This window comes from Poecilia latipinna, unplaced genomic scaffold (assembly GCF_001443285.1).
Source record: "Poecilia latipinna isolate Pla-1442-1.1 unplaced genomic scaffold, P_latipinna-1.0 Scaffold895, whole genome shotgun sequence".
Taxonomy (NCBI): Eukaryota; Metazoa; Chordata; class Actinopteri; order Cyprinodontiformes; family Poeciliidae; genus Poecilia; species Poecilia latipinna.
The window spans coordinates 148,198-174,886 of record NW_015113511.1 but is presented as its reverse complement, the minus strand read 5'-3'; the positions used below and the strand labels follow the sequence as shown (position 1 = coordinate 174,886).

The following is a 26,689-nucleotide window of genomic DNA, read 5'->3' as shown; positions in this document are numbered from 1 at the left end:
ACATGGTGGTGGCAGCATCGTTCTGTGGGGGTACATCAGATGGTGACACGATTTGATTCAGGTGTGCTGGTGCAGAAATGCTTCTAAAAGTAGCAGGACAGTGGGAACTTTTTTATTTTTTGGAAAATCTTAAAGAAAACAACAAAAAAATGGTATAACTAATCACCCACTTTAATCTAAGTACGGTTTGATCACCCTGAAAGTTATTTGGGCCTATCAGAGTAAAGTGGGATGAATAGATAACACATGCCACTCTTTTGCCTGATTTTCTTTATAAAAACGTTCAAAACCATATATTCTTTTTACTTAATTTTTTTCCCCAATATTGTAGATGAAACTTTGGTTTTAGTGTCACAATGAGTGGAAACGTTAGAGGGGGAGACTTTAGCAAAGCTCTACAGCGAAATAAGGTGAACACTTAGTCTTGTCACTAGTGCCTTGGATTTTCTGAAAACCTACTCTTAGCCTTTATCAGTATATAAAACAGCAGCCTGATAAGGTGTATTTAGTGTATGCAGGGGGACATCATTGTTTACCACAACACAGCCTCTCAATCGCCTGGTTTACTGACGAGCACAATTATTATAAACAGAGTAGAGAATGTGCCGGTCATCTATTGGGGGAAACATTTCCTTATGCGCACTAATGAGGCAACACTTCTCTAAAAAAAATGCAATAAAAGCGCTAAATGTGATGGAAAATTGCCTGAAAGCCCTATAAAAGAATCGGAATCTCAAACTGCATGGCCGCTACTTTAATGTGAATAAGTTTGTGATGTGTTCTTTATAAGGGAATTTTATTTTAACAAAGCAGAGAATGATTACTGATTGCACAGCATTTGGGGTTTTTTTTTTGGGTGCAGTACCTGAACATTACATTGCCACGGCCGCCTGCGGTTTTAATGTTCTGTTCTAGTTTTGCTTTTAAGAGTAGGTGCATTGTGCTGCCCTATAATTATGATTAATAAGAACAGCAATTAGGCTTTATGAGCGCACTGTGGGCAGGTTTTCTCAATAAGCCACATGGTGCTGACTAACAGTTTGGTCCTTTCAGGGTCAGTTTATTATAGCTGCGAGGAGTTCGGACATGATGGTTCAGAAGCAGGGTCTACTTGGGGCAAAGTAAAAATTGGTTTGATGGATTCTAGGGACTCTTCATGGAGCAGATGTGACTCAGTTTCTGTTCCCATCAGACAGTTTTCAATACGGCAAACTGCAAGCTGGATATGGACAATAGTATCGAACAACTTATGGAAGACTAAATATCGGAGAGCTAAAATTTGACAATGATTTTACTCAAATATATAGTGCTCTTAAAACGTGTTCAGAATTTTTCAGATCTTACGTGGATGTATCACCTTCATGTGGTGACCTGACCAGCCCATAATAAACCCCACAGCCTGTTACTGCCACTACCGTTTTTCACCGAGTGTTTATGCTGAGAAGGAATTATAGATGGGTGGACCTTTTTCTTTTTACTCATTACATTTGAAGGCAATTGGTTTCATTGAATTTTATTTAGGGGCACCAGGGTCAACAGGGTATATACCTTTCTCAGTCTGCTTCACAACTATGCAGAACTTTGTCTTGGTCTACTAAACAACATTTAAGCAAGATACCTTTAAGGTTATGGTTGATTGATGAAATGTGGAAAACTTAAAAGGATATGAATACTTTGTCAAGGCACTTTTCATAGTCAGAGAGGCTGAATAATCAATAAAGTCTTGTCTTAAGCTACTGAAGCATTAAAAATGTGATCCAATTCTTCTTCCAGTGTGGTACCTGGTTGGCTAGCACCATCTGCTGATCGATCCAAGTACCTTAACCCTGCTGCCAAAAGAAGACCATGACTGCAACTCTACTTGTTCCTGAAAGCCCTCACGATTCTAACTCTTAAAAAATGGATCAACTGCGTGATTCCTACAGCAACCATAAGCTCAAGCTGGCTAAAGGGATAGACTGCAGAGGTGAAACATGACCATGGAAACTCAGGTCAGAATGTAGATTTTTACGTGACTTATTGAGGAATGAAGCCAATCAGACAAAGCAGCAGAAGCAATGATGCAAATATTGAATCAGAGAATTTTGAAATGTTAGTATATATTTTTAAGTGGAATCAGTGAACTGATGATTCAGTCTTTATTATAGAACAAACAATGTGACGCTTGAATAGTTTCTATTATTGAAGACCTGACTCAGCTGAAAGTAGCCTTGTTTTTAGTAATCGGGTCGTCCAACACGTTCTTCTTCTCAGGATTTCACAACTTTAGGTACCTTTAAATCAATAAGTAATGGCTAATTTGGTAAAAAGTAGATCTGAATGTGCGTTTAAACTGTGAAAGGTCATCAGGACACGCAATGAATCGTCATTGATATTTGTATCGGTTGATGTAAGTAATTTTCTAACATATTGTTATCGAATGTTAAAATGACATTTTAACATTTGATGACGATAACACCTTTTCCCAAATCTTCTGATTTGGGAAGAGGTGTGGTGTTTAACTGAAACAGAGAAGAAATGTCACCTATGTGGTTGTTTTTTTCCTGGTGTCCAAACGGTAGGTAGACATATAATATCGATATTGTTTGGTTATTAGCCATTGCAGCAATATTAGTATCAGGTTAAAGTGATGGGTGGTAGAGTAATCTAGGGAGAATGAAGATAGCAGCCACTGTTTTAGCTCTTGTATTTATTGCTGTTATTCCAATATGTTGAGGTCATACATTTTTAAAGCAGCTTAAGCATCAGTGAAACTGACTGCACCAGCAGTTTCTGGGCTATTAAAAGTAGAGACAAAACACATTGAAAATCTAGTTAAAAGCTAGTCTAATTCAGTCTCCATGTAAGGATTTGAGTTTTCTGTGTGTTTATTTAGGTTTCTGTGTTGGTTGAGTTTCCCTTGACTACCCTCTGTGTATTTAAATCCACCTGTATCTCTTGTTTGTGGTCAGGTCCTCGTCTGGTGTCACCGTTTCTAGCTGAGTTACCAGTCGCTACCAGTGTCTGAGCTCTTAGCCTTCTGCTCACCTGTCCTGCCTGGATTTAGTGCTTAGTTCTTCATTAAACTATTATTTCCACTGCGTCTACCTCACCACTCTACTACTGCACAACATGGCGCTCCAGCTGGTTCATTAAAACACTTAACAGATTCAAAACAGCACCAAAAATGGAGGGAACACATTCCACAAACCTGGGTCCCTCTGTTCTAAATGGATCTCTCTCTGTCCAAAAATATATTATGGGAACCTTTGACAGCCTTCGACCAGAACATGCAGCAGAGGATTGGGAATCCTTTCTACTGCTGTTAGCAGTTCAGGGATACTGCTGGTGGGTTTAGTTCTGGAGAAGGAGAGAATGATCCCTGCACCTGGGGGAATGTATGTGGCATCAAGGGAAGGTTTGGTTCTTTCAGAGAGAAGCAGAACTGATTGAGTGGGCATGTGGCAACACCAGCGGGGAGCAGAACTGCAGACAACATCCTTGGGAAAGGTGAGTTTTCCAAGTAAGTTAATATCATGAGGGGGATGTGACTCTAGAGGTCTAATGTGAAAGCATTTTCTGCACTAGCTTGACCTGGGAGACAGAGTGAATAACTCAGATGTGGGCAGGGGATAACTCAAGGAAGTAAAACTGACCAGAGAGCATAAAAACTCAAGAGATAGAAAACACACTGAAGGGCCTGACTCCACTTCACAGGCAGAGTGGTCACCCAGCTGCTTCTTTTATCCACAGAGATCTTGTTGATGAGAGGACTGGAAGGTGCCTTCTTCCTGTTAAGGACATCACCAAAGCTAACATGGCTTCAGTAAGATATGTTTAAAATCAATCAGGGATAATGCTTGCTGCATTTGTGAGCAAACTGAGCTCAAACACAAAGTAAAGATTACATTTCATTATGTCAATAAACAAATCTAAAAATCTGATATCTATGCCTAAGATTCATGAATTTATGGGATGCCCCTGGTGGCCTGGAGGCCGTAAGCAGCAGCTTCATTTGCATATGCGGTGGATCGATTCTGACTCGCATAGATCAAAATCAGGACAAGAGGGAACCAGCAGATAAAAGCCGTATACCATGTGTGTTAGTTTTGCCCAGAACAGACTCGTACTTTTCCCCGTGAATCGAAATGCAATGACGCAGTTCCGCCAGCAGAGGTCAGCAAAGGATAGGACTGAAATCAACAATCACAGTCTAATGGTTTAGGAGAACTTTGGGAAGGCAGAGTTCATAATGTCCATAAGTGGGATGTTGATAGACTCCTAAAAAAAAGAGTTGATCACCTAAATCAAATCGAAAGGCATTTCAACAAAATAGTTAAAAAGCTTAGAAGATTTTTTTGTTCTAAAAGATTTGTTCATTTTTTCCATGCAGGACAAATGTCAAACTATACCAAGCACTAAAGTTTGTCTATTTTGGGTCACTGGGTACTTTTTACAACCAGATGACTTAGAAGCAAAATAAAATATAAAAAAGAGCTGTTACACTTAAGAAGGTTTTGATGAGATTTTAATGGCCCCTGTTCATAAAATTGCGGATGCAACCACGCTTGTGTTTTAACCAGCCCCACCACAGCACTGGACTCATACTTGACTTTTTCTTCTTCCACAAAACCTATCATTTACATCATTTAGTGTTAATTCATCGGCTTTTCCACTGTTTATTCAAAGACAGGAAGAAGAAATGCGATCTGAATGATTTGTCACCGGCATTTTAACGCAGCTTTCACGTTCTTGCCAGAGCAACATGTTCCTCAAATGTCAACAACAGAAAATCTCCTTAAAATATTTTTGTCAAACCAAACGCCTTTTGCCGTTTCTTTCATTGGCTTCACATTTTTCAAAGGAGAGTTTGATCTTTTGTGCACCAAAACCTGATTTACACCTACCCAGTCCGCTCTACTTATTGGTTGACCTCTGAGCTAAAAAATAGCATAAATTGTAGCGGATGCTAGTGGGTGATGTCATAGTGACTGGCACAAATACAAAGGGGTATGAAAAGTAACTAACTCAGCTGAGGGAGCAATAAAGTAAAGACTGAATTATAAATGTAGTTATTTTTAATTATTTGCGTATCAGATGAGAGCTGGTCATTTTGATTCTGTGCTGTTTTATCATTTTCTCCTTTAGTGTCAAACATTTTGGCAGCAAAAGAAGGAGCTACATCCCACAAGTCACCGGCATACAGTTTACCGAGTCTGAATCAATTTGTTTGTTTTGAAGCGATTTACATGTGAGATTTTGTTTCACATAACAAAAACATCACATTTTAATGGAGGTGTGTACTTTAGAGATCCCACCTCCATTAGAGTGCAGAACGATGGAAAGAAAACACGGACATGGAAACTGGTCGGAAAATAACTTTTTTTTTTTTATTACTTGAAAAAGAATAACAACCTCTACTGATTGCGAGTGTATACATATTTATGTGAAAAGTCGTTGCACTTCTTATTCACAATAACAAAGTAGCAGAAACATCACAGCTCCTTAGATGCTAAATCTATTCAAGAACATTCAGAGAGATACAAACGGTACAAGAAAGAGGAAGGAAACTACATTTGTTCTCCAACATGTTCGGCGTCCATGTCGAAGCCCTCAAATGTTTACAGGAGGCCACCCTGTAAACATCACAGCTGCGTTACTGGGAAGCTCCCAGTAACACAGCCTATTCCACACAAACCTTTGATCAGCCCCGGTAAAGAAGCAGAGGTCAACGCTGCACACACAAGCACCTTGTACTGGTTTATTATTTGAAGGTTTTCATCGGAATGGCTGGTATTCAGCTAATTTCCTGTGGAAAGTTCTCCGCTTGCTGCTGGAATGTGACCACACGTGTCCCCCGACATGCAGCCGGTCGCCCGGCCCTCAGCCAGCGAACATGCAGGACGTTAAAACAGCCTCGTCTTCGGTGGTATATGCTTGCTTTTACTGCTCTACATTTGGATACAATAGATTTTTTTATTTTTTTTTTTTACGAAGGTATATGTCTGTGTGAATGAGTGCGAGCCGTCTCATCTGTCCTCTTGCAGCAGCTGCAGTCTGTCTTCAGCCAGGTTTGGGCTGCTGCGTCCGGTGTCGATGGCCTCACAGTCGTCTGTGAAAAACACCAGGTCCTACGACGAAACAGCAGAAAAAAAACGCAAGTTTACGTTTGGTCGAGCTGCTCCGGCTAAAAAGTAGGGAAAACACGGCGCAGAGGCTCTCTCACCCGGTAACAGATTCTGGTGATGATGCTGTACAGGTTCTGGGTTTTCCGCTTCAACGCGACCATTCTGGGCTTGTCTCTGCAGCTCTGGCTGGGATGGTTCAGCACCACGTAGAGAAAGTCACGCAGTTTGTTGGTGATGCATGCGTTCTAGAGAGATAATGGTATGTTTTTTTGAACTACTAACATCTTCATTTAGTTTGGTGTTTTAACCTTGATGCAAACAAACAGTTTGATTGAACGTAGCTCTTATCTGACAATCAATCATGTTCATCTGAAACAACCCTTAATGCTAGGATACGTACAAAGACAAAAAAACAACACCTCTATAGATGTTTTTTCCAACTTACATGCACATCAATGTGGATGACAGGTAGAACTTCAGCACACGCTTTCTACAAACCAATCAACACAGCAATTAAGAATTAGACAAAGTCAAAGCCTGAGGTCTAACATGAACACTGCTGCAGTGAAGCGCTCTTACGGTTCGGTAGAAACTGTGGATCTTGTCCAGCAGGGTCATGATCTCTTTGCTCAGGCTAAGCGCTCTGGAGTAGCAGGTCGGAGGAGTGCAGTCGCACTGAAGCACGACGCTGAAGAAGCAGAGGAGAGCCGTCAGTCCCAGCCTCATGTCTGTCAGCTCCAGAGAAGTCCGGCTGCCTGTACGGGAAGTTCAACAAGTAATCTGCAGAGAGAACGACTCGCTCCACTTTTAAGGATGGAGAGGGAGTTTAAAAAAAAAAAAAAAAAAGAAAGAAAAATGAGGATGACGTGGAAGAACTGGAAGGCTCAGCAGGGAAAGAGAAAACAGATTGACTGCTGGAAAGGAAATCACAGAGGCTGTAGAAATGAGTTAATCTTACTCTGCAATAAGCAGATCCAATATTTTTTTAGTCGCCGACTGTTCTGGTTTGTTAATGCATACTATGGAGTACAGTCCATGCGGAAAACGAGACATGTTTCAGCTAAGGAGATAAGAGGTAGAGAATATGTTTTAAGAAACAAAAGCCAACACTGGAGATTGCAATATTTCCAGCAAGGGTATTTAGTTTCATGACTGTTTATACCAAATCCATATCTACAAGCGTTACTGTTTGAGCTGAATTACTGAACTAAATGAACATTTTCTGAAACGTTCCAGTGTCTAATGCAAATAAATGACATAAGGCGTAAAAAGTCAGCTGCCTTTAATTGAAACAAAGCCAGATGCTGCATACATGATGAAAAGTACAAAAATACACAACATAAACATTGGAAAAGACACTGTGTTAGCCTCAGGTTGCAGGAGCAACTGAGCCTTTCTTGAAATTGAGAAAATTCCTCTTCTTTTTCCTTTCTGGGATGACAACAGAGTTACTGGATTCAGGTGGATCCCGAAACACAAACAAGCGCTCTCCGGTGGCGAGGCTGCCCGCTGCGCCGCAGACGGAGTCCGAGGTCACGCTTTCCCCTGCAGGGCCGTGCGCCGTTTCCTCCGCCGTGTCGCTCTGCAGCTGCGGAACGAGCGCGGCTGGCGTCAAAACATCCTGCGCGCCTCTGTCGTCAGCTAGCGACGACAGTCCGGCATCTCTGGGACGCAGGAGATGGGATCTAGGGAGCAGCTTTTCCAACGCGCTCCGCCTCTTTTCCTCCAGCCTGACAGAGTTGGAAGACAAAGGGGCTGCTGTTAGCTGGGTCGGAGTGTTTCTGTGTTTACCTCATGCTTTTGCGGCCACTGGCGCCGAGCCACAAACATTCCTCTGATCAGAACCATGTTTCACTTTAATTTGGGATTTGTCAATGATGTTGGCGAACCACTGATCCATAAGTTATTCTCTGCGGTAGCTGAACATCAGGCCTTCATTTAAAAGCAAAGTTGATGATCACAGAAACGTGCTGAACCCACCTCTCTCTTTCCACAGCGCCGTTTGGCGTATTAACGATGGTTTTCCGCACCGCAATTTCTCTCAGCCTGACAGGAACGGCTCTGTTCTGCTCCCCGGCACAGCTGGGGGAAAAAACATCGTCATCATAAAGCAACTCCATGGCTTCACACCAAAGAACCGTAAAGTCACGTCTCTGTCGTCAGACGCCTTCCCCCCCCCGCCCCACAAAGCAGTGTTCTCATTCAGAGGTGACTTCGGGGAGACCTCTTAAAGTAAAAACATTCAGTTCGCTTCACACTGCATGATGCAAAACTCAAACTCTGAGAGCATAAAAGCAGCCGTGAGTGAAGCTTTGCTTGTCCACAGCCCAGTGGAATAAAAGTTCCCGTTACGGCAAACTTCCAAAGGTCATGTTCATGTCCCCAAATCTTTTCTCCTTTTGACACATTACAACCACACACAGTATTTTATTGGAATCTCATGTGAAAATCACTGCAACAGACTGTCTTCGTGAATCAGACTAATTAGTAAGCAGATTCAACCTGTGAGGGTTTTAACCTCATCTTAAATGCAGCTGTTCTCTGAAGGCTTTGCAGGTTGTTCAGGGAACATTAGTGAACAAGCAGCATTGAGAAGACCGAGGAGCACAGCAAACAGGTCAGGGAGAACGTTTTGGGGGGATTTTAAAGCAGATTATAAAACAATATAAGTTCTCTTCTTACAGAGAACATTTGCATTGCTCAGATTCAATCTGAGCGACTCAACGTGAATCGAAAAAAAACAACAAAAAAAACAACTAAATCTGAATCAACATAATTTGAAATCCATGTACTGCTTTGGAAATGATTGTCACTAAAACACAGCTGGATTTAATATTTTGAAACTTAATTTGATTTGAAATATTTGTTTTTTTTCTACTTCATCTTCTTGAAAGATGAAATAAAAAAGTAATTGAGCGCAGACTGACTGAACTATGTTGGACTTCGAGGAACGAAGAGCATTTTGAGTTGGAATGGGACACAATGGGCTGGTCAGTCATCAGATATCATTCGTCATGTCAAAGGAGCTGCAACCAAACTTTTAAGGTGATGCTAAGCAAATTACATGTATAAGAGGAAGAGTGATGTAAACAAATGCTAAGTTAGCACAGTTTATCCCCGGGTTGGGGTCAGTTTTTAAAAGCATTTATGCAAGTTTAGCAAAGCAAATTTAAATACAACTTAATTTCAGTTTCTGAGACAGCAGGGGGATCAACACTTGTCATAATGTGACACTCTCTGAATCTCTTTTTGATTTCTTGTACATCTTTCGCACTTGGTTCCAAACCCTACTGTTCACGTCATCTCTCTTTAGCAGGAGTATAAAACGGCTAGAAAAGACCATTTTTATGTAAAACTTTGAAAAGAAGAAAGACCTTGAAAGGGGAAAAACAACACATTGCGTGGCTTTCCAGACACAATATTTTCTGTTGGATTACCAAGCAACCTCCTGCTGGAGGCATTCCTCATCAGGAAGGCGAGCCAAACTCAGCAGGAGACAGAAAACAGCCTTCCAGGCTATTAGGATAAGAGAGGGAAGCGAAATGAAAAGTAAAATCGTTAATCTTTTCATCTTAGTTCAGGGGAAGCAGACTGCGGCGATGTTATATAAATTAAAGATCTCACTTGGAGATTGTTGTGTCTCAACAAGCTTTGATTAGAAAACTATCTTAACGAATCTGTTAGGAACAGAAGCAACACGCAGCAGCTGATTCGTCCAAAGATGTGTGCTAGCTTACGCTAATTTGTTGGTCGCCAAAAGGGCTGAAAGAAACAGCTGGCTAACTCCTCCACAGATTTCTTATGCAGTTTAAGCATGACAATATATTTTATTATTTTTATATCATGTTAGTTTGACGAGGCGTCCAGATAGGACTCAGTTTACGAATGATAACCATTTGTTTTTGTTTTAGAAGATGTTAAAATGACTTTTTATGAAATTAGAGAAATACTCCAAAGGCTACTGAAGCAAAACTGATTATTTTCGGGGTTAAACAGAAGATCTCTGACTGACCTAGATTGCTTTTGCCAACTTAAAGTAATACTGGTACAACCTGTGTTTGCAGAAACACAGGTTGCTAACACTATCACTGTTATTTTTCAAAATTATTGTCCACATATTTTGGACTTAATTTTCTTTTTTCAGTCTTCCAACTGAAGAGTTTTTAATTTCAATCCATTCTTGGCAAATATTCCTCAAGAAATGATCAACATAGGTCTCTAGATACAGGTGTAGAGCCATGAATTTCTTCGCTGTAGAGAAAGGAAAAGAAAACACTTCTACCCACTTTCCATCAAAGAATAAAATAAGTTGATAATTTTAAATTCATTCCAGGAGGTTCAGTGTGTTAACGTGTACACTGACCCGGTTTAACACCCTCGTCAACCCTGAAAAGTTTATAAAAAAAAAACAAAACTCAAAAATGGACAATCAAGCGGATAGATTTAACTGGTTAGATGCCATCTGAGACGGGTTCTGATAAGCAAGACTACTTTCAAAAGGCACTGACTGATGTGAAAGAAAGTTAAAATGTATGGAGTTTCTGTTTAAATTGACAGAATGGTTTTTGTTTTTGACATGCAACACAGACTTAGACATAGATTTGGTGAGCAAAGGGAGAAAAGAGGCGAAAAACAAAGAATTTCTCTGGAGTTGTCTAATCATATCAGATTGCCAGAAAAAATCTAAAGTTTTTTTTAACGACTCAATAAAAATCAAAACTTTTATCATCATGTGATCCAATACAGTAAATCCTAAAAAGAACGTGACAAAAATGAGGCTTTGGTCGTCTTTGCCAGATAATAAACCACAGACTCTCCTTACCTGGAACGCTCTTGCTCTGCAAAAGCAGAAACGGGACGTCGTTTGCGGCAGAGCGCGTCACCGAGCGAGAGAAGCTCACTCTCGGGCAGACTCGGGAGGAGGAGACGCAGGACCTCCAGGAGAACGTCGTCAGAGACGCGACTCTGCTTCACCAGCTGGGAGGCGAACTCCAGGTCCTGCCAAGTACAGACTCTCTTTACGCTCCGTTAACCGTCAGCAGGATTTCCACTGTGTATTTAACGTAGAAATGAACAGGGAATAAAATCCGACCTGGTCACAGTTTGAGTAAAGCCTTTTGAGCTCGATTTGTTCTTTTAATTCTTCCTTGACTTGATTGCTGGTGGAAATCTCTTGAAACCTGAACAGACGAACAGTTTCAACACCGGGAATGTCTAAAGCCTCATTTGACCCCTAAACCGTTTTATCAAACATTGTTTCTATAAAAAACATCCAAACACAAGGAGACCTGTAAGTTTTTTTTTGGTTTTTTTTTTACATAAAATTAAGGGGGAAAAAAATACACAGACAGTTGAATGCTAAATTAAAACAAATGAATAATTAAAACCAAGACTTCCTGAGTAAGCTACTCTAAAAGATGAATGTTTTCAGTCCTCATAGGAAGAACCAGATAGATTTTGATTGTTACTAGGGGAACGGTATTTGCTTTACAAAACCAAGTCCACTGTAAAGTTTAGAGAAGAAGAGCTTAATGAGGCGTACAGACTGGGTGTGTTTAATGTATGTTTATGTGTTGCAGTTTGTGGGGGAGGGGGGATTGAAAGACATTCAAAAGTTTTAGCTCAATGGCTCACCTTTCAAACGTCAAAGCAATGACCTGCTCACACTTGTGAAGCGCGTCCTGGAGGATGGACGTCATGCTGCAGTCGGGCTGGAGCTCGAACACCTCATCTTCCTCTCTGCCCTCCTCTCCCTCAAAGACGGTCTGGATCTTGTGTGACGGCACCCCCAGCCTGTCCAGCTCCGTCCTCTCCGACTGAAGCTGCTGTTCTGCTTCTTCTAGGCTCTTTGTGCAAGATTAGCAAAAATTAAAAACCCCCCTTGAGTTTAAAAGGCATAAAAAGAGACAATGGACGATTCTCGAGACAAGATCTACCTACCAAGCAGTGGCTGTGTATACTCTGAGCCACATCCTGCAGTTCTGAGATATTTCTCTCCCTGAGCTGTTGGACGAGCTGGCTTTGCAGGGTGACCATGGCCTTGGACGTCTCCAGCACTCTGGTCCAGCGCTCAGCCTTCTGGAAGACGATTGTAGCCATCTGCATTGCCAGGTTGTCTGCCTGACAGAGCAGATAGTCTTCCCTCTCCCTCTGCATCTCCTCCATCACCTGCCAAAAATCACAATGAATTTCATGGGCTGGTTTGATATGGAGAATTTATTGTAAAATGTTAACTCCAACTGGACTAGCTGTAAAAGTGCCTGGAAGTGAATCAAAAAAGAAGACGGCACTACCTTGTTCATAACACTGTTCTCCATCTGCCTTTCTTTCTCGAACAGATCAATCCTGTCCTGGAGCAGTTTTTGGAAACGCACCACCTCAGATGTATCTGCTTTCTTCCTGGCCTCTGTGCTTTTCCCCTTGGATTGCATATTTTCCTAAAAATAATAAAACAAAAAAAACCCCAACATAAACCACAAGTATTGTTGTGAAACAACTCCAGGTAGAGGGTTATGTTGTGATTAGAAATGAAACCACCCTATAAGTCACGTCTAATTTCTTAACGACACGGAGTCATCCAGAAGCCACGTTCTAATAGGCTGCAGCTGTCTTGTGCTCCCAGCGTACACCGCTCACCATTCCTCATCTATTTAAAGCAGCATGAGCCAGAAGAGTCTTTTCATGTAGTCCAAGTAATGTGGTTTAATGGAAAATATCGAGGAAAAATTGGATGTATATAGTTGAGTTTGGAAGCTACAGCTAACGAAAAAGACTATAGAAATTTTAATTTAAGAGAACTACGACATTAAGGTGCACATTATAGTTTCTGCTCCAGTTCCGATCAGCGTTGTTGCTTCCAGGACTCTTATTTCTCCAAACAACTGCGTCACTATAATGCTTTATTTTAGAGAGTCATGCAGGAACTGCACAAGACTTGCTTTTCTTCACATAATAAGTTTATCTTGTACTGCATTTCCCTGCAGAGGACATTACTTAAACCCTATCAGTCCATTTAGTCGTTCACCCACAACAACTTATTTGGCCCTTAATGTTCACCGCAAGTTCCTGTCACACACATGGTGGACATAAAGGGATGTTGAAATAGTGGTATACAAACAGCTGCAGTTAAATGTTCTCTGCTTCATTTGGCTAAGACACAAGGAAAAAAAAAAAAAACTAATGATCTACATCATTGTTTACTGGAGGCAGGGGAACCATGAAGGACCAAATTTGGAGAGAATCTGTTAGAATTTCACCCACTTTTGTTGCCTAAACAATCAGATCTTGGTGTTGGAGTTGTTTACTCCATACTTTTATTCTGTGGCTTTGCACACATTCAAATCATTGTAGTTTATCTTTGTCAAGTCTAAAAAGAAAAAAAATCTGTTTCATGTTTTCCAAAAGAGATTTTTATAGGAAGCCTCTACAAACTTTACATCTGTTTCACTCTGGATGAAAGTATCATTTCTGGTTCGAAATCCAGACTCAAAAAACTTTTTGTCTTTCAGAAAGACTAACTCGTGCTATTTATTTGTCACATTCCTTAGAGTTTTTTTAAGTCCTCCGACTCTAAAACACTGAAACGTGTTGGGCACACTTGTTTGATTTTATATTTTGAGAAAACAGAGGTCACTAGAGTCAACGATTTTTAACTGGGTCTGTAGAAGCGAATAAACTGATGTCTGTAATATGTGATTATCTATTCACCATCTCCTCTTCGCTCTTTGCTCTCCATTCAGCCAGAGCAGCATGGAGTTTAGTTCTGGAGACGGCGTGGGGAAGCACCAGACAGCGGTCTATTACAGATAGACTCTTCTGAAACTCCAGCTTCATCCTGAGCCGGTCGTCCTCAGACAGCGTCAGCTGAGACGAACACAGACACCTAAGTGGGAAAGCCAAAGATGGAAATGAACAGGAAACTTTATACATACGAGGTAAGAGCTTTCTTGACAACGGAGCTGAATAATGGCAAATAATGCTGTTTCCGTTATTCATTGTTTTAGCCAGTCAATCATCCAGTTTCAGCTGCTTCAGTAGTTACTGGAGAATTTCTCAACGTGTAATGTGGAAAACAGGGATTCAGATTGTGACGATGGAAAATCTATCATACAAAACACTCGGGGCGCACTGATTGCAGTTTTCTGGCCGATCGCGAATTACCAACTGGCATGATCTGGTGGACGGGGCTAATAGTTAATTTTTAGACCTTGCTGAGGTAGGTGAGATCGGGGAATAAGATCGGCTTCACATGTAATTATCAACCGATCATCAATCTCCCAAAATTAAGGGAATTGGCACCGACAAATCAGTGCACTCCTACAAAATAATGCTCTTCTTTACTTCCTTTAATGCAGCTTTTCCTATATTTGGATGTCATGACTCATGTCATCGCATTGCTGACCGAAAGAAATCTCTCCAGTGAGCCCTGAGCTCCTTCTGTTCCCGCAGCTCCTGCTCCATGCCTTCCTGCAGAGACTGCCTGGTGCAGCTGAGGGTGCGCAGCGCCGCCTTGCCTTCCTGATGAAGCCTCTCCTGGCCCTGCAGCAGAGCACCGCCCCCTTGCCCCGCAGACTTGCCAGGCCCCGCCTCGGGTTCCACCTGCAGCACGGGGTGTTTGGCACCCAGCGGCAGCAGCGTCAGCACGGCCTGAGCCGCGGCAGGCTGGATAGCTTTCACATCAGCCATCACTCCCTGGATCCCTCGCATCGTCACCTAAAGAGAAAGCAGAAGATGAACCACAGATGTTCATATTTCACCATCCAGCTCGATTATATCACGGCGTCGGCTGTCCGAGGGGCACCTTGCGGATGTCGGCAGCAGCCTCCTCATCCAGACTGTTGATGAGCTCTGCGAGCTCCAGGCTGTGAGCGGTCAGTAAGTTCTGCCAACACTGCAGATGGTGCGTTTCGTCCATCTTCTCTTCCAGACTTTTGGTGATGCTGGACAAATCCCTCTGTCTCTGCTTGTGGACCCTCAACTGGAAAGGAGGAAACGGGGAGATTACTAACAATGCAATTTTAGTTTAGAAATGTTTTTTTTAACAACCGGTCTCCCTGTCTGTGCCCAAACTGACTGACTGAAGTAACTTCATTTGATCTCCTCACCATGTTCGAGATGAGCTCTCTCCTCTTATTGATCAGTCCACAGCGCATCGCTCTCTTCTCCTGGTTCAGAGTCTCATCCAGTCTTTGCCTCACCATGACGACGTCTTTCTGGGCCTTTTCTTGCAGCTGATCCAGCTGCTCTGAAGGTACAGCGCTCCCCCTAGTGGTCAATGCAAGCGACAACTTCAAATAATGTCTGCGATCCACAGTGATTTTAATGTACGGTAGAAAGTAAGGATTCTACGATACATGTCAGAGATGACACAACTGTTGTGTGGAACACAAGTAGATGCAAAATACGACAGAAAAGGATTTCCAGAAGTTTCGTTGGCTCTCTAATGAAACAAGTTGTGGGTGACTTTGCAACTCTAAGTATAAAAATGATGACATTTCGCCCAAATGTCTTGTTGGTTGATTTGAGAAGTATCTGAACGCTGTGTTGAGTGAACATGCTGGTGTTAGCGGGACGGGGGAGAAATGGGTTGCGGCGCCGACCTCTTGATGTGGGAGAACCAGCTGTCCAGGTTGCTGGAGGCGCTGGAGAACGTTTCGGAGATCAGGTCCTCCAGGCTGTGCAGGCTGTGCACCAGGAACTTCCTCTGAGCGCTGCGTTCAGCCAGGACGTACCGCTGATTGGCAACAACCACATCCAGCACTTCCTCCAGCTGATCCTGGTCAGAAAGTTACATAATACTGCAATGAGTTAATAAAATGACATTTTGTAAATGTGGTATACATCCATGGTTTCTTCTTCAGTGCAATTTTGGAGCCATCTCACAAAGATTCAGAAATCTGTGAATCTGCCGTGCCATGCCCTGGTGGAGAGGGTTTTTTCTTCATGTTTTTAATTCCTGTTTGTTTTCATTCAAATTTTTACTGTAAAAAAAAAAGATTTAGAATATAAAGAAAGCTTCTTAATGTTGTAAAAACTGGATCCCAGGTTCATAACATATTCATCTTCAATTGCAATTTCACGAGAGCCAAAATGCTTACGAAACTCAAAGTGTAGGGCTGGAACAATCAGATTCATCGTGATGAATCGATTGTAGAAATCGACAATTAAAAAAGGAGGAAAAGGAATTGAATTAACTCTCCATTTGTATTTTGTAATATGTTTCTTAACTTGCATAAAATAAGCTTAAGTTGTTAAATGAAAAATCTGCAGAAGGTTGACTAATCGTCAGTATAATCAATATAATAATCGATTGCTAACATGATGTTCACCTGACAAGCAAAGTACTCATGCTGCAGTCTCTTTGCTGTGCTCTTCTCCATCTCGCCCATCCTCGTGGCCTCCTCCAGCTCTTCTGAGAAGATCTTGTGCAGCTCCACCCGCCGCCACTCGATGATCTCTCTCTGGACTTTCGCTGAGGCGTCTTCATGTCGGACCAAGAGGACGCGACGAAGGTGACTCTGGCTCTGCTTGTGCAGCTTCTCCAGGAGGCGGCTGCACTGGAGAAACTCCTGGGAACATCACAGACAGAAGGTCAGCGAACGGGGTCATTTTAAGGGCATCTCTTCCGACCGAAACACGTTCTCGCCACCTGCTGGTCCGCGTGCTGACGAAGCCTCTCGGCCTGGGCCTTTTCAGCCTCTTGCTCCTGATGCTCCGCCTCCATCTCTTCGTGCGTTTCCAGGTTGCACCGTCCGGCCAGGGCAGCCATGCGGGCGCCCCGTTCCTCCTTCAGGCGGCCCTCCATTCCGAGCAGCTGCCCGTGAACCACACTGAGCAGCCTCTGCTGGGCCTGGGCGCTGATCTGGGCCCGTGACCGCAGCCCCCCAAGCAAGCAGGACATCAGGTCTTTGTACATCTGAATGCGGGTGGCCTCCAGGTTACTGGAGGCTTGCAGCAGGGAAGACGTTTCAAGGCTTTCAGGAAGAAAAACAGAAACAAGTAAAGCAGTTTGATTATCCTCAGAGTTAAATTGAGGGTTTTAATAGGAGATTTTGTTTACTGACTTATCCAGGGCTTGGTACATGTTCTGTGGATCCTCCAGCACCATGACGTCCACCATCTTGTCCTCAAAGGCAGCCTCGTCTTTGATTGAGTCACTCATGCCGGACTCTGCATACTCGGGGTCCAAATGGCATCTGATTCTCTGCAGAACAAAATACAGCGAGTGCATGAATAATAAATCACACATTCACAGAAAATAAAAACAAACATATGTGTATTTTAAAAGTACATAAAAAAATAAATACTTACAGCTGAAACACCATATTTACATCTTTTGGAATATTTACAAAAGACACTTATTCAAAGATAGAAGGTTACAAACCAAAATACTTGGCACAAGTCATGCTATTTAAAAGTCAACAACTCTTAATGTCAGACAGTCGAGAAAAAATATTGTTTTCTGATTTTACCTGTAAATATATATATTTTTGTTTTTATAAATGAATGAATAACTTATCCATATCTTTGAATTTTGATACCTTTTGCTGAAAAAGGCAAAATCTTTCTCTGGAACTGGTGAATTTAATGGCGAGAACCCCCAGCAACAGCAGCACCAGTGTGATGAAGACACCAGCAACGAATCCAGCAAAATGGACTCCATGGTTGGGATAAATCTGGAAAGAGTTTCAACAGAACAAGATTTATTATTCTCATGAAAGAGAAAACTTAAAGAAAGTTCACAAACAAATGCTTAATTATGCAAGAAAGACTTACCCTATCAGTTGAATTTACTGTCAGTGTCAGATTGGCTCTCAGTGGCCCAAACATACTGACGTCATTCTGTGGGGCAAAAAGGTCAAAACGCAGAAAACATACTTGGTAAGATTGCACTGAATAATCCTATTATCTTACTCTGAACAATTGTTGAGATTTTGAAAGAGTTGGTTTGGCAAAGGTACTAGTTAGAGTAAATAAAAATATCATTAAATAGAAGGAGTAAAAAAAATTTACCTGTGATGCATTAGAGAAGGTCAGGAAAGCAGGAAGATCAAGGAGCTCATTCTTGTGACTCCTTAAGTGAGCGGTGTAATTGACCACAACATGAGATCCGGCTAAATCAACAAAATCCTAATCAATTTCTGGTTCCCAGAAAATACGTTTTAAATGTTAGTTAATAATACTATAGAACATTCTGATGCTGTTACACACCCAGCAGTGAATCAATAGTAAATGTCTGGTAGCCTCTTTCGACGACCCTGCCTTCAGTTTTGATGGGTTTGATCCCAGATATGGAGTCTCGTACGGCCACCTGAGACAGGTTGGTCCCGCCCAGGGGGCTCAGATTGTGGATCTGGAGGAAGAACGTCAACTGGGGGGGATCGGTGTCGGGCTTCACCTAGGTCGAGTTGATTGACAAGGAAAGGTATGTCTTTTTCTCCCAATAAAGTTCATTGACAAGCAAAACAGAAAAAATAGTTTTCAAAATGTATAATGTATGTGGCTGATGTACCTGGGCGCACTTATAAAATCTAACCTCGAAGAAAGATGGAGGTGCAACATTCTGAACCTGTGGAACCAATAAAAAAAATATTTAATTTCTGACTATTTCTAAAAAACATATAAAAATTATTCCAATAAACTTAACATTCAGATCAGAAACAGACGACCTGAGGAGGAGGCTGGTGTGGGGTGTGTCTGATGAGTGTGCTTCTGCTCTTTCTGACGTGCAACATGTTTGAAACGTAGCTAAAGGAGGAGTAAATAGAGTGTCCCCATGGCCCTAGGGGAGCCGACGACGAAGATGGGCCCCATCCATAAACAGACAGGAGCCCGCTGTCCATTTTACCTAAAGACCAGGAGAGACGTGTATTTACAAAAGTATAAAGAGTCAGCATTTGTCTGCTATTGTTCACACAAACCATTAATCCTAAGCATCGTCAGGCCCGCTGACGTTCCTCCTTGGTCTTGATGCTTTGCATGAAGGGTGCAAAGGTTCTGCCAATGGGGAAAAAATACTATTATGCATTAATTGAGAAAATTTGTAGCTAAAAGAACAGAAAAACCCTTCATGGAAACAAACACATGACAACAACAACAAGGCAAGTTACTTACTCCATATTTTCCTGAGGTAAGAGGTGTTGTGTCCCATTTTGTACCCACAGAGGTACCGTTATAGCAATAATGTTCATCATTGTCCTCCGTGACACCGGCGCACAGTTTCACGTCGTGACCGCAGCCAACGTTCAAAAAGAGCGAAAACAAACACAAAACTTTGATATGCAAGAAAAACGAGCATAATGTCCGCCTTTGTGCGATTAAGTGTACCCGAAACATCCGTAATTTAGTGAGCTACCAGCGGCTAGCTAACTGTCCGTCTAGTTTCTGCATTGTGCCTCGGCTAAAACCCTCTAAATATTTACTCAACTTTGCTTTATTTGCAATAAATGTATGAGGGTGTGTAGCGCACAAGAACATCGTTCCTGGTTGTCTTAATCTAATGACGCAGCATGGTAACAGACACACACAGCTTACAGCAGACTTCTTCACCGTAGACAAAATTATAATTGGGGGGGGGGAAAAAAGATGTCTGGAAAAGTTGGAAAAGATGAAAAAACAGACTACTCCTTTAAGAATTATCAAAACAACAAAGTACACCATGAAGCTTCCTGTTAAGCCTTTCAAAATAAAACATACATTGAAGTTGAGTGTTCAAGTATCTGGCTCTTGCATAGATGGACCCCATGGGCTTCCTTTTCTAATGTCCAAAAAAAAAAAAAAATAATAATAATAATCTTTTGAATATGCTTATTTGTTCTTAAATCTTAAACAGCGTTCAAAGACTCTGTCAAAATTTTCAGCTGAGTCTTAGTATTTACGATTATCTAAAATACTCCAGGTGTTCAGACTAATTAAAAAGACTTAAATAGACTTTTAATTATTCTGGGATTAAAAGCCCTAATCAGATTCCAATTTCAGAGTCATCTACTTTTGTAGTGTACAGCTAATGCCTATAGGGGTTGTACTGTATATACAAAAGGTGGATAATTTCTCTCAATGAATGAAACAAATAGAAGATAGAAAACCTACAACGCATCACAAAGTGCCACAATTCTTAAAATATGAAATCATTAATGACTTACTTTATTCTGTGAAAGATTAAAAACAAATGTTGGAAAATATTAATATATAATATAGCATGATTTACTTTTTTTTACATTGTGTGCCCCGCCAGCCTATGCTGCCCTGAGCAGAAAGCCACATCCATCCATCCATCCATCCATCCATCCATCCATCCGTCCGTCCGTCCCCCTAGTGACCCTGGACAGGTCCATCGCAGCAGAAAGCCATATCCACACTATTTGTTTGTGCCTTTATTTTGAAAAAAACATGCCTAAGATTTCAGACCTAATTTGCTGGGTTTTGTGCGTTGACGCAGGAACGTCCTCCGTGAATCTGGCCCGTTCATCGACTACAGCTTGAACTTTGTTTGTAAAGTCGAAACGAAAATTTTTGAAGTGACTTAAAGAATTTAAAGAACATGTTCGTCTTCTACGAAAGATTTGAGTCCGAGGATTTCAGCTTCTGCGATGAAGTTGCGGCTCTTTTGAGGTGTTACAGTATGAACCCAGACAAGGTCCGTGATCTGTCTATGTAGATTAAATCTGTCTGAAATGCCAACGGCGGAAGTGTCTCTGGAATGCAGCACCGATGTTCTGGTCAGTGTCGCCGAGTCGCTGCATGTGTATCCAGGACTGCTGACGGCGGCTGCAGTGTGTGGAGGACTGTCCGGCATCCTGGCTGCAGCTCTTCTCTATGTCTTCTGCATGAAGCCTCTGTTGTTGACCAGACAAGTGAGCACAAATCGAACAGCATTATCCCCCTTAATGATTTCCTTTAACCATAAAAGGCTACATTGACCCGTTTTCCTGCAGGTTTACAACGCAAGGAGGCTGCTGGAACCTGATATTGGAAATATTGACTATAATCAAAGTGACTGTGTCAGCAACAGAGAGAAGGAGGCCCCGGGTGGCTCCGCCAATGACAAGGTGTTTATCTGGCTTCCTCTCAAACAGCATGTCCGAGTGACTTCATACATATAAAGCATCTCAGAACAGAAAGGGTTGAAAATAAAAGAGTAGAAAACACATTTTACTGGAAGTCTTAAGAGAGAAAAATACGGTATTTAAAAAGAAAAACATCAGTGTGTTAATATCTTTTTGCTCCTTGCGTTGTCACCTCTTTCATTACCAACAATGTATTTATAATCAGCTGATGGAGTATCAAGTTTGTGAACCTCTGAAGAAATTACTACATTAATACCAATTTGTTGATATGTCCTAATCCATGATGATCTAATAGCATATTGCTTATCTTTAATTCATAGCTTGCACCGATATATCTACATCTTTAGAAGGTTACTTTCCCATTGTTCATGTGCAGGAAAAGAAGCGTCCTCCTATGAATAGTGATGTGGCTGCATTTGCTTCCAGAGCCAAGGTGGTTTACCCAATCAACCAGAAATACAGAGTAAGTCCTTTTTCTGTGTTCTCACACGCGACTGAAAACCCCAATATTTAATTTTTTACCAAAAATACTCTTTTGACCCGACCTAAGCAACGTGCTTTAAGCAATAGCAGAGTTTTGTTTGAAGATAACGTTAAAACTGAAACAAAAACTCAAAATACTGATAACTGAAAGATATTTAAGTGGCAAAATTATTTAACTTCATGTTATTTTGTAGGTAGTGAAGTATGTGAAAGCCAAGCAGCAAGTTATTCTTTATGATGATGATTTATGATAGTATCTGCAAAGTATTATTTCAGGGGTCTTGAGTAGAAACAGATGCCACATCTTTCAGGATGTTTATTTGTGAAAGCAACCTTTTCCTGTCACTTAACAATTATGCTTTACTTTGTTTTGGTCTCTCACACAAAGTCCCAAAGTGGTGCTATGAATGTTTTAGCATGCATTTTAATGGCAATACCGATACAAAATTATAATTTTTTTTAATCCTTTTTCTCCATCTACTCATCAGCCGTTAGCAGACGGCGCGTCAAACCCGTCCCTCCATGAGCAATCAAAGTTGCCGCCGATGCCTAATGAGGACTCGTCCTCCGATGGAGAGTCTCTCAGCCAGGAGCAGGACAACAACGACAGCAGTCAGTTCCTCTCCAACATGGAGCTCCCTAAGAGCCTGCAGAACCAGAGTTTCACCAGAGTCTTCCACTACCCCGACACACTGACACACACCGGGTGGGAGCCGCACACCTTCTGGAGGTTATGTGTTATACCGAGACAACACGGCATCCCTGTAACTGTGTTGTCTTTACAGCTTTGAGGGCAGGATCAGCCTCTACTGTTTGGCCTTGCAGGAAGTGCAACAGCGCAGCTTTCAGCTTCAGGAAGAAAAGTATCTGGTGAGCTTGTGATGGTAGATTAATTTGTCAGTATGCTTCACAAACATGCACAAATGATGCTAATTATTGCCATGTTGTTTTACTGCGCACTTCAGATTTTCCTGCAGATGCTTAAAGTTATATTCAGCTCTCGGTTTCCAAAGGACAAAAACGACGCGGACTTCGCCAAGGATACACTTCTGATGCAAGAAAAGGTACAAACAGATGTTTAAGATCTGTTTCACGCCTTCATTTTATTGCATTGAAATGAATTTCTCATCTTAAGAAACTGAATGAGTTGAGAAAACCGCTGGCGACGGGCCAAACCACCAAAGAGACGATCCAGGATGCTTCCTGTTCCCTGGAGGAGATTGAGAGAGCTCAGAAAGATCTCCTTGAACGCAACCTTCAAACGGTAACTGGAGCCCTGATTCCCCCCCCCACCAAAAAAAAAAAAGTGTCGTAAATCTGCTAGATAGCTTAAAGGAGGAGTGTGACTCGTATTATTGTGTCTTCATAGTCTAAAAGTTTCAGCTCACAACTGGAGGATTTATGTCAGCTTCTGTTGAGGAGGAGAAGCGGCTTCTCTCCTGAGGAAGCACATGATGACATCCTGTCCGTCGTTCAGACTCTCTTGTCAGCAGAGGAGCACCTGACGATGTTACAGGAAGCTGATCTGAAGGTAACGCAGCATGTTTTTTTGGTCAGGGTGTCATTCATTTTCTTGTCTCATACTCTTTTGGATCAGATTACTAGTCCTTTGAGGAATTATTTAGTCTCTGATTCCTTAAAATTTTGAGTGAATTTCACATTTCATGAATTCCAAGAAAAAAAAAAATATTGAAAGTTTCACCGAGAGAGACCAACACTAGTTGGTGCATAGCTGTGAAGAGGAAGAAAAAAATAATTAATAGTTCTCAAAGCTTCATGCAAATCCAAATCTGAAAAGTGTGGCATGCATTTGTATTCAGCCCCACTTAGTTCATACTTCATAGAGTCACCTGTTGCTATTACATCTACACATCTACAGGTTTTTTTTCGGGATATATCTCTAACATTTTATCCATTCTTCAACCTAAGCTGTGAATCTCTGCAGCTCCTCCAGAGTCCGCATTGCTTTCTTGGCTGATCTCCTTGTCCAGCATATTTTGGCAGGGAATAGATCGTTGCTCTCTGACATTACCTTACTTCTGAAGACAGTTTGTTGCACTGGAATTTCTTTTTCATTTGTAAAACACTCATACAAATCCTTGCACATATGTTTTTTTTTTTTAGAGAACATTGGAGAGGTTGCTGTGGTGGGAGGAGTTGTCAGGGCTCGTCCAGTCCCAGCCTGCCTTGCTGAGGTGGGAAGTGACTCTGAGAATGGGTTTGATCGCCACAAGACTGGAGCAGCTGACGAACGGCAAAAGCTCGAAGCTTAACCCAGCGGAAACGATTCTCTCTGAGATTCAGGCCGCTCTGACCGAAGGGCTTCAGCGGAGCACTGAGGGTAAGATGCAGAACCTAAACATGTCATGGAGGAATGGCTCCAGATATAAAAGGATAACTGCATCAGTGTAACAATGTGTGTGTCTTTCTGCTCCTTTCTGGCTGCATCTTGCAGTGTTCAACATTCAGCCTACTTTTCTAACTTTAAGGACCTACTCTTTTAAAATAGAGCATTTTCTGGGATTCCTCTTTAGCTCCTCCAATAAGGCCAGGTTATTTTAGGAGAGCACACAGTGTCATTCATAATAATGTCTCCCAGATTCTTATGCAGCCTCTTGTGAAACTGTCCTGCAGGCACTATGGGTATTCAATGAAACGATAACAGTGTTTAAACATAATCTGGATTTGAAGCACATAGCCGACCAGCAGTTTATCACTTATTTCTTTACTCACATTTAGTGATTTTGTTAGTCACTTTTATTCCTAATGTTTATAATCTCAGTAGTCTGTGGAGTGGCGAAGCTGTTGCTAATTGCTCAATCAAAACTCCTATGTTCTGCCTGTATTGAAGCTTGTTTTTATGGAAATAGTTTTAGGTTTGCTGTTTTTATTTTACAGAATGCACAAAGAAGACAAGGGAGCTGGCGGCTGAAAAGTGCCGCAAAAAGGAGTCCAAGAAGAAGAAGCTTCAGAAGAGTCAGATGAATGAGAGGAGTAAAGCTCTGGAACTGGGACTGACTCGCTGTGACCTGCAGGAGCAAACCTCTGTTAGAACACTTTGCATGTTTCCTGGGTGATAATTATCTGTTGGGCTTTTTTTTTCTTTTTTTTTTTTTTTTTTTTTTTTAAAGCTGTATTTATTGAAACTTGTAGCTGATTCTGGGCTAACTCTGACCTCAGATCTACCAGGAGCTACTGATGAGACAAAGGAAGCAGATCTCTGATTTGGAGTTGCACCAGGATAACAAAATTGCAGAGGCCCTCTGCAGCCTTTGGAAGGTAAAGCAATTAAATTGTGAGTTGTTTAATTGTGTGCTGGTGATGAAGAGCTGACCCGTAAGCTGTAGGTGTTGTTGGTTGTCAGAGGCTGATATCGGTTCAAGTTAAAAAACCCTTATGAACACATATAGAAATGCCAAGGCTCTTCAAGTAGCCTATAAATCCTAAACGTAACGGCGACGGTGCAGCCAAATTTGCAGTACCGTAATTCTGCCACACTTTGCGATATCTGAAAAATTCCAACGGTTACTGAAAGGGGAGATATTGGCTCTACAGCCAATATCGGGTTATTACGGTAAATTCACTCCCGCCGAAGCAGGGAGCGAAATTAATCTGAGGAGGAATCTTTTAATAGACAGTAAATTGTGAAACTGACTTGCTTGATATTGAAAGCTCCAGTTGTTATCGATATATGGGAAAATATATTTACTCACAGGACATTTAAAGAACTGCATGTATTAAAATAAGCAAAAATTAAAAAAAAAAATCCAGGTGGAGATTTTAAATTTAGGACATGAAGGGTTAACCTCCTCTTCCTAGATAACTTTCTACTAGCAGTTCATAGTTTGTAAGGTAGCCACAATGTAACTCAGCGATATGAAAGAAGCTTTACCTTTGGGCCTGAACACTGTTTGAAGAAAGGAATACATAAAAACAGCATTAACACATGCAAGTGCATTCCAGCGACATGCAAATTCTTTCAGTTCCTAACGCTACCAGGTGAGCCAACAATAACTATTTGGTGCAGAAGTTTGAGTTGATGGGAGATGATTTAAAGTCTGCTATTTCTTTGATGGCGTTAATAATTTTGTTTTTTCTAAGACCATTCAAAATACGCAAAAAGTCGGTATCGGCAAGACAGAGATTTAGAAATTAGCTACAACAAAATGTATTGGTGCGTTTCTATTTTATTTCTACCATACTTCACACTAAACTAAAACTGGTCCTGCATGCTAATAGTTGTATAAAAAAAAGGGGGAAAGCTCTTAATATAAACTAAAGCTCAGATTTGTGATTAGTAGATTTATGAAACAATATAAAAAAAAAAAAAAGGTTCTCATGGTTGGTCATTGCATATTATTGCAAGTCGGTGTTGAATATTTCTTTTTTCTAACGTGTTATAAATGTGCAGCTGTGTCACTCAGTCTACCAACCTACTGTGTGTATTTGCACATGTACGTGTGCTCATGCTGATGAGATATCCTGCGCCTCCAGAAACTTCGGGCCCTTTGGTCGAACAGGCTGAGTGAGATAGCCAGGGACATCTTTATGGCCTCTGTTCCCACTCAGCTGAGCCTCACTACTGAGCGCTGTGAGAGTCTATGGCTGGAAGTGGAGCAGGAGCTGGCTGATGAGCTGCAGCAGGCAGAGAGCACCGCCAGGCAGCAGCTGGACGACATCAGGACCGAACTGGAGAAGGATCAGCAGGTAGACACCAGGCTGTGAATCAGATGTCTCTTTGGCAGTCGGATTCCTGTGAAGAAAATTATGTATCTATCTAGTTTCCATCTTAATTTGCTCCTTCACAGAGCTTGAAATGCAGTCTGTCTTTTTGTAGGTGTGGATTGAAGGGATGGCTCTGGGGCAGTGCTGTCTCAAACATCTGGGTGAACAGCAGATGGAAATCATTCAAGCTATGGTGGCCAGACAGAGCTACACTCTTAGCAGGTGAAACTTGGGGGAGGTGGGGGGGGGGGGGGGGGGGGTAGGATTTGCAACAAACCGGCGGACCCCAAAAAACCAACTTTAAATTTA

At 41.7% G+C, this 26,689-nt stretch overlaps 3 protein-coding genes across 4 annotated transcripts in view; 1 reads left to right on the top strand and 2 right to left on the bottom strand.

Moving 5' to 3' along the window:
* Positions 1-5,342: 5,342 nt before the first annotated feature.
* LOC106957341 (cytokine-like protein 1) lies at positions 5,343-7,164 on the bottom strand. Its single transcript, XM_015048641.1, has 4 exons — positions 6,687-7,164; positions 6,553-6,597; positions 6,206-6,352; positions 5,343-6,110 (listed from the first exon to the last, which is right to left on the bottom strand). The coding sequence occupies exons 1-4, from the start codon at positions 6,831-6,833 to the stop codon at positions 6,009-6,011; spliced, it is 441 nt and encodes a 146-aa protein (XP_014904127.1). The 5' UTR covers positions 6,834-7,164; the 3' UTR covers positions 5,343-6,008.
* A 208-nt stretch (positions 7,165-7,372) lies between these two features.
* Positions 7,373-19,777, bottom strand: LOC106957340 (limbin). Its single transcript, XM_015048640.1, has 23 exons — positions 19,221-19,777; positions 19,028-19,103; positions 18,776-18,954; positions 18,619-18,675; positions 18,318-18,504; positions 18,120-18,220; positions 17,883-17,948; positions 17,648-17,782; positions 17,171-17,310; positions 16,756-17,080; positions 16,436-16,675; positions 15,707-15,882; positions 15,212-15,371; positions 14,908-15,084; positions 14,509-14,819; positions 13,815-13,989; positions 12,401-12,544; positions 12,048-12,275; positions 11,742-11,953; positions 11,200-11,287; positions 10,930-11,105; positions 8,088-8,189; positions 7,373-7,837 (listed from the first exon to the last, which is right to left on the bottom strand). The coding sequence occupies exons 1-23, from the start codon at positions 19,440-19,442 to the stop codon at positions 7,477-7,479; spliced, it is 4,038 nt and encodes a 1,345-aa protein (XP_014904126.1). The 5' UTR covers positions 19,443-19,777; the 3' UTR covers positions 7,373-7,476.
* A 646-nt stretch (positions 19,778-20,423) lies between these two features.
* The window catches only part of evc (EvC ciliary complex subunit 1), a 12,845-nt gene continuing 6,579 nt past the window's right edge, over positions 20,424-26,689 (top strand). Inside the window, exons 1-13 of one of the 2 annotated variants that reach the window (XM_015048643.1) lie at positions 20,424-20,959; positions 21,041-21,154; positions 21,549-21,635; positions 22,144-22,361; positions 22,441-22,525; positions 22,621-22,719; positions 22,791-22,919; positions 23,025-23,186; positions 23,780-23,996; positions 24,554-24,702; positions 24,836-24,934; positions 26,150-26,362; positions 26,493-26,602. In XM_015048643.1, coding sequence (XP_014904129.1) covers positions 20,780-20,959; positions 21,041-21,154; positions 21,549-21,635; positions 22,144-22,361; positions 22,441-22,525; positions 22,621-22,719; positions 22,791-22,919; positions 23,025-23,186; positions 23,780-23,996; positions 24,554-24,702; positions 24,836-24,934; positions 26,150-26,362; positions 26,493-26,602 — 1,862 coding nt within the window. In that variant the 5' untranslated portion in view covers positions 20,424-20,779. The remainder of the gene's footprint in view (positions 20,960-21,040; positions 21,155-21,548; positions 21,636-22,143; positions 22,362-22,440; positions 22,526-22,620; positions 22,720-22,790; positions 22,920-23,024; positions 23,187-23,779; positions 23,997-24,553; positions 24,703-24,835; positions 24,935-26,149; positions 26,363-26,492; positions 26,603-26,689) is intronic. The other variant, XM_015048642.1, reaches the window with a different exon arrangement.

What these genes read in the sequence shown, in the direction of transcription:
- LOC106957341 (XM_015048641.1), bottom strand. Translation starts at nt 6,833, where the DNA reads ATGAGGCTGGGACTGACGGCTCTCCTCTGCTTCTTCAGCGTCGTGCTT. An exon ending in TCCACAGTTTCTACCGAACC is followed by an intron (nt 6,598 to 6,686) that starts GTAAGAGCGCTT and finishes ATTGGTTTGTAG; the next exon opens with AAAGCGTGTGCTGAAGTTCT. An exon ending in TCATCCACATTGATGTGCAT is followed by an intron (nt 6,353 to 6,552) that starts GTAAGTTGGAAA and finishes TTATCTCTCTAG; the next exon opens with AACGCATGCATCACCAACAA.
- LOC106957340 (XM_015048640.1), bottom strand. Translation starts at nt 19,442, where the DNA reads ATGTTTCGGGTACACTTAATCGCACAAAGGCGGACATTATGCTCGTTT. An exon ending in GACGATGCTTAGGATTAATG is followed by an intron (nt 18,955 to 19,027) that starts GTTTGTGTGAAC and finishes CCTGGTCTTTAG; the next exon opens with GTAAAATGGACAGCGGGCTC. An exon ending in ATTGCTTTGACGTTTGAAAG is followed by an intron (nt 11,288 to 11,741) that starts GTGAGCCATTGA and finishes TCGTCTGTTCAG; the next exon opens with GTTTCAAGAGATTTCCACCA.